The sequence below is a fragment of the Octopus bimaculoides genome, chromosome 11 (assembly GCF_046866305.1).
Source record: "Octopus bimaculoides isolate indiv1 chromosome 11, ASM4686630v1, whole genome shotgun sequence".
Taxonomy (NCBI): Eukaryota; Metazoa; Mollusca; class Cephalopoda; order Octopoda; family Octopodidae; genus Octopus; species Octopus bimaculoides.
The window spans coordinates 22751803-22772173 of record NC_142938.1 but is presented as its reverse complement, the minus strand read 5'-3'; the positions used below and the strand labels follow the sequence as shown (position 1 = coordinate 22772173).

At 33.6% G+C, this 20371-nt stretch overlaps 1 protein-coding gene across 13 annotated transcripts in view; it reads left to right on the top strand.

Annotated features, from left to right (window-relative positions):
• Positions 1-8182, top strand: part of LOC106883746 (uncharacterized) — a 133531-nt gene extending 125349 nt beyond the window's left edge. For 7 of the 13 annotated variants that reach the window (XR_016243752.1, XR_016243753.1, XM_089360524.1 and 4 more), the window contains one exon: positions 7508-8182. Coding sequence is in view for 8 of the 13 variants with exons in the window: in XM_089360518.1 (XP_089216644.1) it covers positions 7508-7734 (227 nt within the window). In the remaining 5 variants the exon portion in view is untranslated. Of the gene's footprint in view, positions 1-1423; positions 1439-7507 lie in introns of all 13 variants that reach the window. The other 6 variants (XM_089360516.1, XM_089360519.1, XM_089360517.1 and 3 more) reach the window with 3 other exon arrangements.
• The last annotated feature ends 12189 nt before the right edge of the window (positions 8183-20371 follow it).

The following is a 20371-nucleotide window of genomic DNA, read 5'->3' as shown; positions in this document are numbered from 1 at the left end:
GTGTTTATACATAAATGATGACATGATATCTCAGTTGTTTAACACTAGCATTAAATATATATATATATATATATATATATATATATATATATATATATATATATATGCAGACACACACACGCACATATAGTTCATAGATGAGAGTCAGATATTTTCAATATAGAATACACTTAGTAGTGCTCAAAAGATTTAAACTTGAGTGGGTATAGAAGTAAATGTAGGGATAAACAAGTTAGACAAATCAGTAATTTGTTTATCCCTACATTTACTTTTATATATATATATACACCCTTTATGTATATATATATATATAATATGTATATAGGCACGAACATCTCAGTTTCACACAGACACACAAACACACACACACTCATATGATAAATCTTAGTTGAGTGGATTCTTGTAATGTATGACTGAGGGCTGAAGCAGTCTTTATGGAGTAGAGAGCTAAAAGTGAGAATGTGGTGTGACAGGAATTTACTGGTGCGTATATCACTTAATGGATGTGAAATATTAGGATTTTCTTCAATATGTTTAATATGATTATTGTAAGAGAAGCAAATAAAAGAATCTGACAAAATTGTAATTAACTGCTAGGGTGGTGTATCAGTAAAATCATTAGTGCTGGATAAAATGCCTTGTGGTATTTAGTTATGATCCATTAGGTTTTAAATCAAATTTTTGTTGAGATCAATCTTATCCTTCACCCCTCCAACATCAATAAAATAAAGGGTCAGTCAAGAGCTGAGATTGATTTAATCTCAGGGATTTCTGCCGATGCTAGAATTCAAAATTACTATTATCTGAAAGGCAATGAGGTGGCAGAATTGTTAGCACCCAGGGCAAAATGCTTAATGACATTTCGTCCATCTTTTACACTCTGTGTTCAAATTCTGCTGAGGCTGACTTTGCCTTTCATCCTTTCAGGGTCGATAAAATAAGTACCAGTCAAGCACTTGGGTCAGTGTCATTTACTTACCTCCTCCCTGAATTTGAAACCAAAATTATGATTATTTGTGCCAGAAGAAGATCAAGAAAATATATTGAAAAAGTATGTGAGGTCAGAACGAAGGGATGTTGGACCTTATAGTCAGTGTCATGTAGGACTGAGGTAAATGGCAAAATATAATTTGCAGACATGTGAAAACTATGATGCCACCTATTGCAAAACAAACATGAGACATTATGGTTGATGTTTGAATTTATGATATCTGAGAAAGAAAAAAAAAACCCCAAAAAAGAAAAGAAAAATTACAAACACATTTTGGTTTCACTGTGTGAATGTTTGCTAATTTCATCATAAATTTAATTTGTCCTTATGATACTATATTGAGCTTTCTGGAATTAAACATCCAAGTATTTTGATTGTTTGTCAAATCAATAATCCTTTTACTGAATTCACCTTATTTTCCCTCCATCCCAGATGACCTGGACTGGGGTAAGGATCCTCTGCTTGATTTCTCATTCTCCTTCATTTCTTTATTTCTGATCTTAACTCACTTGAGAAACCTGTTCTGCTTGTCACTCAAGTAATTTTTTTATGTGTATGTGTGTTTGTTTGTTTGTGTGTGTGTGTGTGTGTGTGTGTGTGTGTGTGTGTGTGTGTGTGTGTAATTATAAACAGTTAGCTTACTGCTCTAAACTCAATTCAGTGTGAACACCTTGCATGCTGGTTTGGTTGACTGTGATTTCTTCAGGCTTTCCATTGCATAATGCATGTGAATGAGGTTTATTTGTTGCCCTCAGATTGTGTTCAACAGAATTTTAGGAAAATGGTGTTAAGATAAACCTTGGGTTTTTTAAAAGGTTAACTTGATAGGATTTTTTGAAACTTTCATTTGGTATTCTTTTTTCAGTTTCATTTTTAAAGAGTAATTATAAATTCTTTTTCTCAAATGCTAATTTTTTGAGAAAGTACAGTTTTTAGGTTAGTTTATGAAGTGAATTATATGGTAGCCACAGTATTTTGCATACATATGTTCTACAGTACTTGTCAGATATGGTTAGACCTACTTAAGAGCCTGATAGATGACCTTTTGATGTTTCAAAAAGCTATAGAGAAAAATTTATACACATAGTTGTTGACCAGTTTTCCTTATATACAACTACGTTTATGTTGTATATAATTAAATGAACAGAATAGTCATTGTGTGTCTCTAGCAAAAGCCATTCTTTTTTTTGCTGTGGGAAATGCTGTCCTAATTTTTTAAAAAAAAGATGCTAAAATAACCATTTTGATATCAACCCTCCTGAGACCCCACTTTGATTTTGTGATTCAAAAATGCCTCTTTTAATGAGCTTTACTTAAATTAAAATCTCTTATTACAATTTTATGTAAGAATCTTTTGTTCAGTTTATAAACAGTTTTAATAATAATAAGGATAATAATAAAAGTTAGTTTATTAAATTCCTCCAGATTCTTGATTATTTTCAAATTTAATTGAAACACATGAGAAGAAATTTCATTAGAAATATAGCAGAAAAAGGAAAATGGTCAAAGATAATGGGTAAAATATTGAAGGAAATTTTTCTGCTGAGTGCCTACAAAGAGATTCCTCACTGAATCCTATGGCTATAATTTTAAAAATGGGAAATGTGTTTGTTGAGAGAGATTTGACTGCTGCTTAGAATAGTCTGACTACACAGTATCCTTCTTGCTTGTTTTTATGGTCTTGATTTTTAAAACATCACTAAATTTTATTGAGGTTGATTTAATTTTAATATTGACCAATTTAATTATGAAAAGAATTCCCTCCTTGACTCATGTAATTACTATTTTAAAGCTATTAGAAAATTTTCTAAAAAGCTTTGACTTCTATATTGAACATGCCAAATGACTCAGTAAGCTGGCTTATTGATTTTGAGATTTTTTTTCTCACTGAGAATCTCTCTGTTATCTTACAGTTTGTTCAAGGTCAGAACATACTTCAGCTTCTGACAACTACCTTCTCTTTACAGAGTTTAGATCTCTCACAGAGAAAAAGATCAACTGACTAATTGGCATGAAGTCACTGGCCAGTGTACTCCAACCCCTAGCCCACAGATGTGTTGTCTCTTCACTATACTATTTCCACTAGTATTACCACAGTGATTAGAGTGCCGAGCTCACAATCATGAGGTAGTGAGTTTGATTCCTGGAACAGGCTGTGTGTTGTGCTCTTGAGCAAGACACTTTATTTCGTGTTGCTCCAGTTCACTCAGCTGTAGAAATGAATTGCAACATCACTGATGTGAAGCTGTATCGTCCTTTATCTTTCCCTTGGATAACACCAATGATGTGGAGAGGGGAGGCTGGTATGTATGGGTGACTGCTGGTCTTCCATAACCAACCTTGCCTGAACTTGTGCCTCAGAGGGTAACTTTCTAGGTGCAATCCCATGGTCATTCTTGACTGAAGAGCGTCTTTACCTTACCTTTTACTACAGTGGCCTCTGTTTTTCAGAGTTAGTTGGTTTTGTGCCATTTTCCTCCTAACCTTACTGGCTTGCTCTGTGTCTCTCCCCCTCCCCCCTGCACCTCCTACACCGACAGTATTACAAATATAAAAAGAAATAGTTGCAACATATAGGGAATAAAAATCAGGCTGTTAGCTTGATCTGTGTAGAATTTATCATCACCAACATTATCATTTTTACAACTGCAAAAGTGGGCAATAAGCATGAAAAAGCAGCTGTAAAAATGATGATGATAGTGATGATGGTGGTGAGTTAGCAGAATTAATAGCATGCTGGACAAAATGCTTTGAGCCTCTGGCTTTATATGAGTTTGAATTCTGCCTTGGTGAATTTTGCCTTTCATCAATGTAATTGACTGGCCCTCCCCACTAAAAAGTTTAAGGCCTTGTACCTATAGTAGAAAGGCTTTATCATCATCATCATCATCATCATCATCATCATCAAGGTGGCAAATTGATAGAATTATTAGCACGTCAGACAAAATGCTCAGTGGCATCTCTTTCAATTCTTTATGTTCTGAGTTCAAATTCTGCTAAGGTTGACTTTACCTTCATCCTTTTGGGGTTGATACCACTATGCTTATCAATGCAATCGATTAACACCTTTCCCATAAAATCACTGGCCTTGTGCTAAAATTTTTATTATTATTGAGTGAGAGAGCAACTCATGCCATCAAAGTGACACTGGGGTACAAACATACGAAGGGCAATACACCCATCATGACTATCCGTCTGATGAGGGTACACCAAGCACATGCATCACAATCATATGTGCATGACATGATGATCTCATATCAAGATAAACAGTGCATGACCTTGCAGATGGGACCCAGTTAGAATATTCTTCAGGTCGAGGAGCCCATTATGCTCAAAAGGTCCCTGAATAAGATTTGTTTAAGGATGTTGAATGAAATGCCCATGTTTCCAAAGGTGAATTATTCAAACCCCAAAGAATTCCTTTCAACACATGGCTGTGATGCTCCCCCATTACCTCTGCATGTGATCAGAGGTGCATATATCATCAGCCACCAAGGGACATGCTCAACTGGTTAAGGTCAAACAACTGACAAGCAAATCTATGGTACTAAGAATATTTGCTGTAGCCCATCTTTTATACCAAGACAAAACATGTATATGATAATACTTCGAATCAGTTAAGATCAGCAGCCATGAGAGCCACTGCCTGGTATTGCATCAGGGCATTTATTATTATTATTATCATTACTCTCATTATCCTCTTCTTTCAATTTTGTTTCCATTTCTTGCCAAGTGTCTTCCTGACACCTATGGCAAAGAAACTCACTGTATACATTGGTAGGCCATGAGAATAAATGCACCAAGTTGTTCATTTACTAAGTCATGTGGTAGAAAAAAAGGACAGAAGAAAAAATTAAAAAATAGGAAAATTATTATTATTATTACTGCTACTGCTACATTAACTTACTGCTCAGCTGGTACTTATTTTATCAACCCTGTAAGGATGAAAGGCAAAGTTGATCTATCTCAGCAGAATTTGTACTCAGAGAGATCGACTTTGCCATTTATCCTTTCTGGGTTGATAAATAAACTACTTGGGTCAATATAATTAACTTACTTGCTCCCCTAAAATTGCTGACCTTGTACCAAAATTTGAAACCATTATTATTCAGCTCTTTATGTTCCTTACACTCTGAGTTCAAATGCTGCCAAGGTTGACATTGCTTTTCATCCTTTTGGGGTTGGTAAAATGATTATCAGTTGAGCACTGGAGTTGATGTAATCAAATTGTTCCCTCCCCCACCCCAAAATTTCAGGCCTTATGCCTGTAGTAGAGAGAATTATTATGCAGGCAGCAAACTGGCAAAGTTCTTAGCATGTTGGTTATTTATGTTCTGAGTTCAAATTCCACTAAGATTATTTTTGTCTTTCATCCTTTCAGGGTCAATAAAATAATTACTGGGGTCAATGTAATTGACTGACCTCTCTTCCAAAATTTCAAGCTGTGTGTCTATAGTAGAAAGGATCATTATCATCATCATCATCATTATTATTATTATTATTATTATTATTATTATTATTATTATTATTATTATTATTATTATTATTAAAGTGGTGAGCTAGCAAAACCATTACCTTGCCAGGCAAAATGTTAAGTGACATTTTGTCTGTCTTCATTCTCTGAGTTCAAATTCTGCTGAGGTTGGCTTTGCCTTTCATCCTTTCAGGATCGATAAAATAAGTACCAGTGAAACACTGGGGTCAATGTAATTGACTTACCCACTACCTTAGTGGCATTTCATCCATCTTTACATTCTGAATTCAAATTCTGCTGAGGTTGGCTTTGCCTTTCATCCTTTTGGAGTCAATAAATTAAGTACCAGTGAAATACTTGGATCAATGTAATTGACTAATCCTTTTCCCCCCAAATTTCAGGCCTTGTGCATTTAGTAGAAAGGATTATTATTATTATTATTATTATTATTATTATTGAGTGAGCGAGCAGTGCATGCCATCAAAGTGACACTGGGGTAAAATATACGAAGCCGAATATACCCATCATGACTACCCGTCTGATAAGGGTACACCAAGCACATGCATCACAACCATATGTACGCGACACAGTGATTTCATATCAAGATAAACAGCGCATGACCTTGCAGGTGGGGCCCAGTTAGAATTTTCTTCAGGTCGAGTAGCCCATCCCGCTCAAAAGGTCCTTGAATAAAGTTCGTTTAAGGATGTTGAATGAAACACCCATGTTTCCAAAGGTGAATTATTCAAACTCCAAAGAATTTCTCTCAACACATGGCTATGATGCTCCCCCACTACTTCTGCTCATGATTAGAGATGCACGTATCGTCAGCCACCAAGGGACATGCTCAACTGGTTAAGGTCAAACAACTGACAAGCAAATCTGTGGTATTGAGCAGAATATTTGCTGTAGCCCATCTTTTATACCAAGACAAAACAATGTACATGATAACACTTCCAATTAATTAAGATCAGAATCCATGAGAGCCACTGCCTGGTACTGCATCCAGGCATTTATTATTATTATTATTATTATTATTATGATTATTTCTTCTGTACAGATTAGGCTAGCACCCAGATTTTCGTGCTCTATTTATTGCTCTTTTTTCACTCACATTGTTAATACTGTTAGTATGGGTTGTGGGTGAGAGCTGGGTAAACAATAACTACCACATGTCCATTGCAGCATTTTAATTGTAATAGCATATTACTTGTTGTGTTTGTTGCAACACATCAACAGCAGTATGCAGCTGTTGGTACCCACTCCAACACATTGGCTGCAGTATTTAGCTTTAGGTGCTTACTGCAGTACATCAATTGCAGTTTGCAGTTGATTATGTCTACTGCAACTTATTGACTGCAGTATATAGCTGTTGCTGTCCACTGAAACACATCAACTGCTGTATGTAGCTGTTTCTGCACACTGTAACAGATCAGTACCGTTCTTTTTTTTTTTTTACAGACAACATAATACAAATGAATGCCTGTGTATATTCTTTCAAATACAGTACCTGTAAACTTCCATAGATGAATGCTATTTGGCATTTTCTTGTTACTGAATAGCTGGATGAGAGTCCCATATGCAAGTGATGTACATCTCCAGTAATTGACTGGTACTTGTTTTATTAACCCCTGGTATTTGAACTCAGGATGTAAAAAACTGTAACTAAATATCACTTCAGTGATTCAGCCAATGTATTTCTAATTGTTTGTTCTGCAATATACTCATTTTGTTTCTTAGGAATCCTCTCAATACTGAGTCCAATACTAGTTGTGACATTTGTTCTGTTGTATTATCATAAACTAATGACAATCAGGAATGTTTTGGTAAATTGCTTGAATTAAACACTCAGCTATTTGCTCAATCATCAGTTTGTCTAGATTGTGCTTCTGTTGAACTTGAACCTGCATGTTGCCTGCTCATCTATAACAACTTGAGTAAATTGTGTAATGGATGCATTTAGAATTCACTCCATTTTTATAATTGACAATTATATGATGAAAAAAAATTGCTTTTCTTCTCATTTTCTTTTGTCTTTTTAGTGTTTGAGTCCGAACTGCTAGGTGGCCCTTTGAAGCCATTACCTTCTTTCAAGCCAATGCAGCCCCTTGAGGACATGTTAGCCAACACCAAGTCGACGACCGTGAAGAGAGGACACACATCAGATGAGCACTTGAGTCAGGAAGCTACTGTAATACTGCAGACTCTTCCTGATTTGTCTTTCATGCACGCTAAAGTTTTGATGTTTCCAGTACGTCAGACTAACTAAAAGCAAAAACAAAAAAGACCCAGACAACAAAAGAAAAATAACAAAACAAGAAGACAACAAAAGCAGCACAGAAAATGGAGGTAGGGTCTTGTATAATGACACACCTTCTTCTCGACAAACCACTGGTAGTTTCTGTGGTTTAAGGCAACTGAGATATATCAATGTTGATTTGGTGTTTATTTCTCTTGTACAACCAGGCTGAAAGTACTTTTCTGTTAAAAGTTTGTTTCATTGAAAATTTAACCAGTTCGTAGGGGAGGGGAAGAACCTTTGAAAAGAGTGTGAGGGATTAACCTCAAAGGTTGAAGGCTTCCTTATTGAACTTCTTTCTGTTGCTGATATGTTGAGCAATGAAACTTTGATAAATCTTGTAGATAAGGAGAAAAAAAATACCAAAATCCTTGAAAGAAACTGAATAAAAAAAACTAAAATGGTATTGGGAAGTTAATTCTGGTCTGGATACATTCCTTTTATGTTTTATTTTTAATAGGTAATGAAAGAAGTAGAGGGAAGACAGTTTTTGTTTTTAAATTTGATATGCTTTATATCTCCATATATATATGAATAAGGGCTAACAGTAGGATGTGATTGGTATAAGATATTGTTCTGAATGGTTTAGGGAGTGGAAGAAATTTTCAAGTGAGATGACCCTGTGGACATTCTTCCCGTTCTATAAAAGTAAATATAAGTCACTGTTGACATGTCATGGTGGAAGTGGAATTTCATAGAGAAATACTTGTTTATTGCTTGGCTTTGTAGATGAGAGTGGAGTAGAATACAAATGTTTGTACATAGATGTGTGTGTGTGTGTGAATATATATATATATAAATATATATATATATATATATATATATATATATATATATATATATATATATATATATATATATATAATGTATGTATATATATAATATGGCAGCATGTTAAGCATACTTTAGATATAGCTGTATATGTTAAGTGTATATTTAGATGCAGCTGTTTACTATAAAGGCGTGTATGAAGGATTCCTGATTGCAATATGTTGTTTGAAGAAATGTTATCTTTGTTTGATTGATTGTTTGGTGCAGTGTTTGAAAGAATGGAAGAAAAGTCAGTTTTGAAATATGTATTCTATTAAAGCTAAATTAAACGACATTTAATTTATTTGTCATTTTGTGTGTGTGTGTGTGTGTGTGTGTGTGCATGCATGCATCTATAGAAAACAATTGGTTGAGTCGTTAGAGCATTGATTAGATTGCTTCCAGTAATCCTTTTTGCTCTGAGTTCAAATCTTGCTGAGGATAGCTTTATCTTTTATCCTTTCGGATTTGGGGCTGACTCTTTCTGTCTGTTTGTCCCTCTTTCTTGAAGAAACCAGCTGTAGTCAGATCTGGAAAGGAACGGGTTCCATAAAATCTAAAAATGCTCAGGACACACTGTATCATGATAGTGTCCCTGAGACTCCACCAAAGAGTTGAGGGCCCAAGGCAAGGCAAAGGAAACATATGTATATATATATATATATATATATATATATGTGTGAGTGAAATGTGTGTGTATGTATATATATATCATATACTGGGGAGCCAGAAGCGATTCCTTTCTATATATGATTAAAAACATTAATTTTTTTTTTTAAGTATTTTAGTTGGTTTTATCTGTTGTGGGTTTGGCTATACTTTGCCACTACTTAATCTGCTATATTTTTTGACTCTTGATCACCTAATTTCCTGCAGACTTCTGTCGTTTTCATTTCTTTGTCTTGTCCTGAATTAAGGGAACAAATTGTTGGTTTTGCTGTTGATGGCTTACAAGGAATTAAGACTTAAGCTAGTTTTGAAAAAAAAAAAACAGAAAGAAAGCGAAATAGATTATAATCTTTTAAATACTGTTAGTAAAGGAAAAAACAAAAAAACTATATAGAAATATATAACCAAGTTCTTCCCCATCACTGCCTTCAAAATAAGAAAAACATTTTCTTGTTAAAATAGCAAGCTCAAACCAAGTAATTTTGCAATGGCTGTAAAATAGTATTTTTTTCCTTATTTTCTCTTTCAAATCTTTTTGCATAATCTTCTTATTCTAGATTAAGAATTGTGTGAATTGTGTGTGTGTGGGGGGGGGGGGGGGGGTCAGAGCTGTTGAGTGCAAGGCATGCTGAGTTGAACTGAGTCTAATCTACAGCCCAGTTTTGATTCCCAACTTTAGCTATTTCACTAATACCTATTAACTTCAAGCATATCATTTTCTTCCTCTTTTTGATAAAGCCTTCTGGCTATCACTTTAGTGTGCAGTTTACCTGGCCATTTACACTAAAGCATGCAGTCTAACCCTAACTAAAAACCTAACCTGAACCATAACCCTAATCTTAAACCCTAACCTAACCCTAAACCCTGACCTAGATCAGTTCATTTTACTATGTAGACTATGGATATTGCGGTAGACTACACACTAAAGTAGCACTGCCTTGAGCCTTATATCAGAAGCTGTTGTTTTATTTTTTGCTAGGTTTTCGGAACTTTATGCTTTAATGTTATATAGAGATACTCTTGGTTTAGCGGCTTCATGTTTAATTTAATTCTGTTTGCTATATTATTGGAAATAATTAATAATTCTAATGAAAAATGATAATTAATATCAATATTTTACACATAGTTGCTAAAATTTTTGAACAATTAAGTCTAATCTTATTGTGAGTTTTTAAGGTTTGTTCTTAGAAGGTCAGTTGTTGAAGTAAAGGGTTATTTATCTGTAACTCTTACCTTTGTTTTAACCCTAACCTGACCATGGGCTCTCATAGCTTTTATTCTTTTTAATTTGTCTCGCTTAACCATGTTTCAATTTTGTCTATAAAAATATCTGAATGTTTTCAAAAGAAAACTGCCCCTTATTATTACTATACTAAAAAATGCCATATTGCTCTATAAACTGAAGTGATATGGCTCCTTTATAACATTGCAAACTATTTTGAAACAGCTCCTTACTGTTCTGTAAATTGTTCTGGAATGCCTCTTCCTTGCATAACTAACCCAAGCATTATACTTATATGGTATTTACTTTGTGAACTATATTGAAAACTATAGTTTGCAGTATATTTTATAAATCTGTTTTAACAGAACTCTTTATCACTCTGTAAAGTAAACAGAAAAGGCTTCCTTAATGTTATGTATACTGTGTATTGAGCTACCTTAGCATATGTTTAGTATGTACACATGATCCTGTATGTGTATTCTGTAAAGATGATGAAATATGAGAATAACTGATGAATGTTGAGATTTGTTTCAGAAAGGCAATTTGTTAATGATCCACTGAATGTGACATGGATATTTTTTATTGTTTCTTGATTTATAGTCAGGTAACTATTACATTAATATTACAAGACAAAGAATATTTACTCTATACTTCATATTTAGGAGGGATTTACAAACGTTCTTTATATAATTTTTTTTTTTTTTAATTTTCTTAAAAAAATTTTAAATGTAACTAGTTGAAATTGAGTCTTTAAATTGCCTCATTTCTTTTTTTAATTATGGAAATACACAGTGTTTTTCTGTATTTTTTTTCGTAGTCATTCTTCAAGTCATACTCATTGTATCATTACTAAATTGCAATGCATGGACATGAATATTTCTTGTTTTACTGCGACCCCAAATATTCCTAATCCATTGTTGGTTCATTTTTAAGAATTGGAGAAAAAAAAAAAAAATGTTGTACTTGGGTTTTCTTGAATGTTAGTTATGTTGGCTTTTGTTTTTGTCAGTTTACAACAAACTTAAACTACTTCAAGCAATAACTTATCCCACAAATATAGGTGGCATGTAATTTTGAAAAAAAAATATGCCTTGGGTTTGACAAAAATAATAATGCCAGTGCTGAATGACAAAAGAAATGGTGTGTTTCACTTTAAAAATGATAAATGAAAAATTCATTAATCAAGGCTTACATCACATCAGCTTCTTATACATTGGAAAATGTATAGGAATGTTGTGTTTCCCACAGAATGTATGTTATGGATCAGAATTGTCTCTAAATTATATTTTTAATGGCATAAAAAAGTAGTAGAGAGGCAGAAATGGTAGAGTGCTGGACTAAACGCCTTGCTGTATTTAGTCTCATCCCCCTACATTTTGAGTACAAATCTCATAGGGCGGGGTTCAACTTTTCCTTTCTTCCCTCCAGATCCAACTAAGTTATATAGTCGCTTGACTCAGTTGACTATACTTCTTACCTTACATGTCCATGTAGTCTTTTGCTATTAATATATCTTTATTATTCTATTGAAACTGAATCTTCAACAGATTAGATATTATAGATTTAGGTCATAGTTATTATGAATTACATTGAACTGAGTCAATAGAATGTTAAAATACTTGTTGAAAGAAGAGATAATAGTCATTGTTATTTAACTCCAGGTTCAATCAGAATGAGCAGACCTATGAATAAAAGCGTTTGGATAAAGACCATCCCATTTTTGTTGTGATATCACTCTACGTTGTTTATGGCAAACATATTCATCTCTTAATATTCAAGGAACCTAGCCATAAATGTGTGACTTGAGGTGGTACAGCTTACTTCTACAAACAGCAGGAGCACAAAAAAATACTGAGTTCAAACTGTCTTATGATTATAGATTCAAGAAAGAGAGAGAGAATAAGTTGCATTCTTTAGTCTGATTTGCTTGCTTCTTTGATACACTATACAAAGATATGATCTTAAACAGTGGTGTCACAACATTCGAATGTGTTTACAGGACACTCTGTTGGCTATGGTTAGTATTAGACAATGCATGTGACAATTAAGAACACATCTACTCTTCCAGAATGACACTATACACTATTGCCTCACTGCAGTACATTCAATGTTGTAACACCATGTCAGCTTGAAAAAGGAAAATCTGTTGAATTAAATGATGATGGTGATCATGTTGTTGTATGTTTATTGTGAAATCAAATTTATGATCAAGTCTTGATTCCTGGTTGGAACTGTTTCATTCTTATGCCTGTCACAGTTATTCTTTTCCTTTCTTTATAAAATACTGAGTGTTGAAATTAACATATTTCTCCTTTTTCATCATCATTAGAAATTCATGTGTTTGATAGTTTGATAGGATCCAATAGGTCTAAGGACTGTATTGTGCTCCAGTGTCTGCTTTGGCCTAGTTTCTATGGCTTGATGCCCTTCCTAGTACCAACCACTTTACAGCATGTACTGGTGTTTTTGTTGTTCTACCAGCACTAGTGATGTCACCATGCAGTTCACCAAACTCCATACCCCTCAACAGTGGAAATTGTCCAGACTAACAAGAACAACAAGCTTTCTTTAATATTGTGTGTCACTGTTCTGGCTTTATATTCCACCTATGGTCACTTTTGCCTCAATTCAGTTGACCAAGTCCCTTGCTCTACAAAAATTGTCCTTGCGTACAGTTAAAAGAAATCAAGTGACAAACCCCTTAAAGTAAAGAGGTAAATTTCCAGTAAACTTAGTCTGCAAACCTAGTTTGGTTTTGATTCTTAATTGAAGACTTAGACATCACAACTTGTCGTCTAACCATCCCTAAAATATAGGGCTTTTGTGCCTAGTGAGAACTGATAAAAAGCATTCGAAAGAATAATTATGTTGATTGATTTTCTTCTTGCTTTTATAAATATCCTTTCTTTCTGATAACTCTTTCATTTTAATGAACAGACCACTTGTGTTTCAATCTGATTTTCAGTATAATCAAAATTTTGGAGGAGTTTAAGTAACCTCGGCAACATTATATATTGTTATATGTTATGCTAATGTTGACCAACTCAAATCTCCTGATGTTCAAATTATAAGACTTGGATTGAGATTTCAGTTTTAATATGGTTATTTTAGTATGGATGGTCTCAAGTGGATTGGTGTTAATAGGGTTAATATCATATCTTTGATTCCAGTCATGGTTCTTGTTTATATATCAGTTGTTTCTAAAAAAAAAAAAAAAAAAGGAAGAAAAAATTTGGCTGTTATTGAATATGCATTGTTTCTACGACCTGGCTCAGATATCTGAATGCCTTCAAGTTTCTTGATGTCTTGGTTTTTATTAAATCAGCTTTAAACACTATCCACTCTCTCTTTCCCTTGTCCTCACACTTGCATCCCTTTGTTTCAGTCTCTGATTTTGAAAACCATTTTATCACTTTTAACCTCTTAGGTATCAGTATGATGTCAGTTTGGGCAGTGTGACTGTTTAGAGAGAGACATACATTTATATTTTCTGCTGTAGTCTACCATCAGTATTGGTTATTATATAGAATCATGATGTAGCTATTAAAAAGCCAAGACTTTTAATCTCCCTGTGATCATTGGTGTGTATGTATGCATGCAAGTATGTGTATGTGTACAAGTATTGAAATCAACACACGTAAACATTTATTCATGTGTTGTGTATCTGTGTGTACATGTGTGTTTGACTTTCTCAAACAAGAAATTCTAAATAAGCTTTGCAATTGACAAAAAATAAATAAAATAAAAATATAAAAATAAATAAAGCTTGCTATTTATTGGCACGCCAGTCTTTATTTCAAAGCCAAATAATATAAGAGTGGATGTATATAGCTTGTTTATAGGATTTGGTTGAAATTCTAAATAGAGAGTGAACTTCTCCTCCCCCATGGTCATCAAGTGCCTTTATGGATTTTCTTCATTTCAATGATTAATGCCAGTAAGTAGAAGCAGCAGTCTTTTCTCTACGCAAGGAAACATTAGCTTTAGGCTTTCTACTCATCTATATTGATTGGTTGATTAGAACAATAAAAAAAAAAAAAACTCTATGTTCCTATCGAGCTCACTTTCTCATTCATCTGAACTTAGCTTTGGGCAAGGCAAGATGGTCTGGGCAGAGATCAGTTTGGGGAAGGCAAAAACAGTCAGGGCAGAGAGCAGTTTAAAATTTATTGAAAACAGATTTGAAAACTTCAATAATAATCAGATTTAAGTTATTATTCTTTCTTTTATGGGGAGGAAGAAAAATTTTTAAAAACTCCCTCAAAACATGTTTTTTTTTTCATCTGTAAAATTTGTTTTAATAAAACGGTTTTTGTTGGCTATACTTTAAATCTTTTTAATTAAAAAAAAAAATTAGCTCAATCTCCATCAAGTGCTCGTACATTATCAGTATGACTTCAGGACTTCAGAAAATTCTACCAACATTGCTACAAAGAACAATTTTCTAAGAGAAATTTGGCAATCCTTGTGAAATATTTTTCATGTCAAGAATACTTTTTTATCAAACTTGTTTTCTTTTTATCCATCACCTCTGTTTGATATTATGCTATATAAGAACTTTTTTTCCTAGTTCAAAAACTGTTGAGACATCATGAGTTTTTCACATAGGGAAATAAACTTAGCTCCTGTTGGATAAGAACAAGCCAGCCAGTTGCAGCTGGATATAGACAATAATCTCTGTAGATATTGTCTATATCCAGAAGTCAAAAAGGTAAGGGGAAAAAAATGTCCCAACTAGAAATGGCACCTATGTTACAGACATATATCAAAACAGACCAATGAAAAAGTCCTCTGTATCACTCTGCCTCAAATTATACCCTATCAGCTGAAAAAATGGTGCAAATGAACATATTGGATAATGTAGTCCTAGCTATACTGTCTGAAAGAAAGATAGGATTCTTATGGACAGAACACTTTCAATTATAAGTCAGCGCAAGAACAGCAGTACTACGAACCTTTTCAAGGACTTTGAGGAATGGAAGAAGTTATCCATAGATGAGAGATCTGACTTCAATGCTTGCAACAATGTACTGTGTTAACATAAGACTCAGACGTTCTTAACTTAGGCATGGGCTACCTTTTACGAGAAGCAGGCTGCATGAGACATGACTCATCATCACGTAGGCCACACTACCAAAAAAAAAAAAAAAATTGAAAGTAATTTTATTTTGTTGGTGTGCCATTCAGCAAGTCCTATGGGCTGCAGTTTGCTCATGACTATTTTAAATAGATTAAGTTTATTTCTCAGTTAAAGCTGATCTGGAGCTGAACAACAACCTGTGAACTACAACACTGGAGAAAACAAATTATGTAAGGGGCTTCTTTTTTTTAATGCAACAAATTTTTACTTTTCTTAAAGTTTATATTCTTCACCAAAAGATAAACACATATCTACAATATTATATATATATATATATATATATATATATATATATATATATATATATATATATATATATATAGTGTTTGTGTGTGTGTGGTTAAATAGATGACTGCTGGTGTTGTGTTTAGAGCTCCATCCAGTCTGTTTCCAAACAAGTTTATATAATTTGTTCCTATGTCTGTTAAATCCTTTTTTTTTTAACCTTTGCATTAGATGTCCCCAATGATCCATTGTAGTTAATGTAATCAACTGGCTTCCTCCCCCAAATTTCAGGCCTTGTGCCTATTTTGGAAATAATCATTATTGTCACCCCATTAGTAAGTTAACTTATGCATTATCTTCTCTTGGGAAGTTATCACTAAAATTTGGGCTTATTATTGAGGTGGTGAGCTGCCAGAATCATTAGCATTGCCAGACAAAATACTTAGCTGCATTTCTTCTGGCTCTTTATATTCTGGGTTCAAATTCCACCGGGATTGACTTTACCTTCCATCCTTTCATGGTAGATAAAATAAGTACCAGTCCTGTACTGGAGTTGATGTAATTGACTAGACCTCTCCTTAAAAATTTCAGGCCTTGTGCCTATAATAGAAAGAATTATTAAGGCATTGGACTGGTAGAACCATTAGCATGGCAAACAAAATGTTTTATAGCATGTCTTCCAGTTTTATGTTCTGAGTTCAAATTTCACTGGAGTTGACTTTGTCTTTTGACCTTTTGGAGTTGATTAAATTTTAGGCCTTATGCCTATTGTAGAAAGAAGCTGGCAGAATCATTAGAATTTAAGCACCAGTGAAACACTGGGGTTGATGTAATCAACTAGTGCCCTTCCTCAAAATTTCAAGCCTTGTGCCTATTGTAGCAAGGATTATTACTACTACTACTACTAACAGAAATACTACCCTCTGGGCAGTTTTCTGCTGGTTATTATTATTATGTGTTTGGTGGTTGTAAATGGTAGAATCTGTAGAGTGTATGTGGTAATACGTTTACTTTCAGCCCACTTGATTCCACCTTCAGATTCTAACAAGAGTAAATTTAGTTTTCATCCATTCATAAAATAATTATTTATTTAATGGATCAATGCCTCCCTGACAAACCCTTGTCTTTAAGTAAGAAACCATTATTATTAGCATTTTGTCCATCTTCACGTTCTGAGTTCAGATTCCGCCAAGGTTAACTTTACTTTCATCCTTTCGGGGTTGATAACTTAAGTACCAGTGAAATACTGGGGTCAATGTAATAGACTAGCCCCCTTCTCCAAAATTTCAAGCCTTGTGCCTATAGTAGAAAGGATTATTATCATTAAAAGTGGTGAGCTGGTTGAATCAGAGCATTGGACAAAATGACTAACAGTATTTTCTCTCACTTCATTCTGAGTTCAAATTCAGCTAAGGTCAACTTTGCCTTTCATTCTTTTGGGGTTGATAAAATATGTACCAGATAGGTACTGAGTTGATGCAATACACTTGCTCCCTCTAAAATTGCTGACCTTGTGCCAAAATTTGAAACTTCTACTACTACTAAGGTGGTAGTATCATTAATACACCAAACAAGATGCTTAGCCTTTCATCCTTTTGGAGTCAGTGAAATTACCAGTCAAGTATAGGGGGTTGATGTAATCAGCTAGCCCCCTCCTCCAAAATTTCAGGCCTTGTACCTATAGTAGAATGGACTACTACTACAGAAAGAGAAGTGGGTTGACAGAATTGTTAGAACCCTGCAGTATTTATTTCAGCTCTTTATATTCTAAACCATGCTATCATGGAGAAGTGGATCGTAGTTTGATTGATGATTTAGAGTGTCCCTTTCAACAAAATACTCCGTTTTTGAACAAAATACTTTATAATCCAAGTTCAAATCCTTCAATGAAACCAAGTACAATATCGAGCCAAATATCCATCAAGCTTGGGACCGGAAGTGACCTGGATTTTCTGGAATCTGGAGGCAGCTTATACATATATATTTAGAATATAAAATAAAATATGAAAAGTAATGAACTAAATTGTATTTAACAGATTCAAATTAATACATGTCTAAAACAGGGTTTGTTTGATATTTATTAATCCATTTAAACTTCTTAAAATATATAATACTGCACCATATGTACAGTATAAAGGTATTGGATGAAAATTAAAGAACCTTTTTTTCCTATTTAACAGATATAGATACAATTTGATATGTTTCTAAAGCAGAGTGTGTTTAATTTTTAATAATCCACATAAAAAAAGTAAAGAACAAAACTACTTTTAACACAATGTATGCAAATTAACTAGCTTCACACACAGGGTCTGTTTACTCAATATAGGGTACAATATACTGCATGGTATTGCACAGTATTCCTGGAAATTCTAGATTTCTAGAAGATAGATAAGAGATTTGGTACTGTGCCAATTACTTACTGGGTTTGATTTAATTGACTGTTCCTTGCCCCCAACCTTGTCCTTAAAAGAAAGGTCTTGTATGTATGCTAGAAACTCATCATCGTTATTATAAAAGAAGCATTACAGTTATGTATCTTTACATTGTGAGCTCAAAATCATCTGGAACTGACTTGTTTTATTATACCACAGGAAGAAGAAAAAGAACCAGTATGGGCATCAATTCAGTTGACTTGTATATCACTTCTTTACAAACTTGTGGCTTTATGCCAAATTTGGGAAATTTGGCATAAAGTCAATGAATGTTTAAAACATTAAAAATATCTATTTACTTATTAAAACCAAATCAAATTGCCCAAGTTATTTCCATTATAAAGGAGATGTTTTTATTAACCCCATTTGTTATTGTATTTCTGTTGAAATACTCTGCCATTGTTTTAATCAATTTTGAAAATAATAAATAATTTAATAAAATAATTTTGTCATTACTGAGCTGGTATTTGGAACACAAATTAACATGAAATTTTTATGGAAGGTTTTTATTTAGATCACTTTAAATCAGGAAGTGGCAGAGTGGTTTCATGAGAGTTAATACAAATCTCTCTTTTAGTCAAAAAACACTGGGACTACTATAATCAACTGTTCCATGCCCCAAAAGTGTAACCCTGTGTCTATGCAGAAAACCATCTGAAGCCAGTAATGAAAGCTTAGGCTGAAAGGCAGAACACTTTTCTCTGCAAAATAGGGGTAGTTTATCCTGTTCAGGCTATATTATTAGCATTGAGAATTTAAAATCACTTCTTTAACTTTCTAAGACATCTCAACACTTCTAAAAGCAAACTTCGTTTGTTTATTTACGTTTGTCGTAATTTGAATTTAACAAGCTGTTGCTTTTTTCAGTACTGTAATAAGTAAGCTAATTAAACATTTGTTAATTTACAATAACTCTGCTTCTCACAGTTTCAAAAATTGGTACCTTTTTACTGCATTCTGGACCAAGTTATAGATACCATGCAGTATCTGTGGCAGGATATGGAATAGTGAGCCTCCACCTAGCAGTCCAATTGTCTAAACTATTTGCAATTCAATGGAAATAACTCAGTAGAGTTACTTCCCTTGGTTCTCATTCCATGGACTAATGCGTAATTCTAGTTAGAAATGAACATGAATAATCTGTGGCTCAATAGGGTCTTTATACCACATTAAACTAATATTAATTGAACCCAGCCATAATCAGCCCAAATATTCTGCCGGTTTTATGTTAAAACCTACCTTATAACATCATTCTAAAAATATACAAACACATCTTTGATATCTTGAAGCTACAAAATCATGTGTAATCAATTCAAAACAATATAAATAAATAAGTAATACATTTGACAAAAGTACTTTCTCTCAATAAATTTTCCAATCCTGTTAGAAACCAGAGATTTTGATGAAATGCAGTCAATCCAGTATAAAAACTGTGAAAATAACTATTGCATGATTTTCAATGACAAATGGTGAACATTATGAGTTTGGGCTTTTCCTATTGTTGTAATTTTTACCTATTGTCACATCATTTTCACCTGCTCAGGTAAGTTGGTTTTCACATATTTACAAGATATTGATTTCTAGATGTTGATTTCCTGTTACAGAGCTTAATTTGTGCTCCAGTAATCTCTAACTTGGAAGCTGCACAACTCCCATTAAAAAAACATTCCAAGATAGGTCTACATTATAAATTAGTGTTATTTACTCTCATTACAATAATAAACCCACCATTATATCAATAAAGTGATGTTCTTTTTAATCCTCACCATTCACTAGTGAAGGCATCAATGCAATGATCACTGCACTCCTCCTTAATAAATAAATCTCTCTATAAATTTCATGCTGATGTGTACAGAAGACACTAAAATGTTACTGATTATTTTTTCCAAGTCTAAGCTCTCTCTCTCTCTCACACTATTTAAATCATTAATGAATGATATCACCAAATTTTAACTCCCTGTTAGAGGCATTATTTGCCATGATGTTCAAAAATTAAAGGAAAAGTACTCATACATTTACTTAATAAACTGCGACAGTTGCTGTTAATTATGAACAAAACTTTAAAGGTTTTCAGAGAAAAATTGAGATCAAATGAAAAGAAAGTCTTGA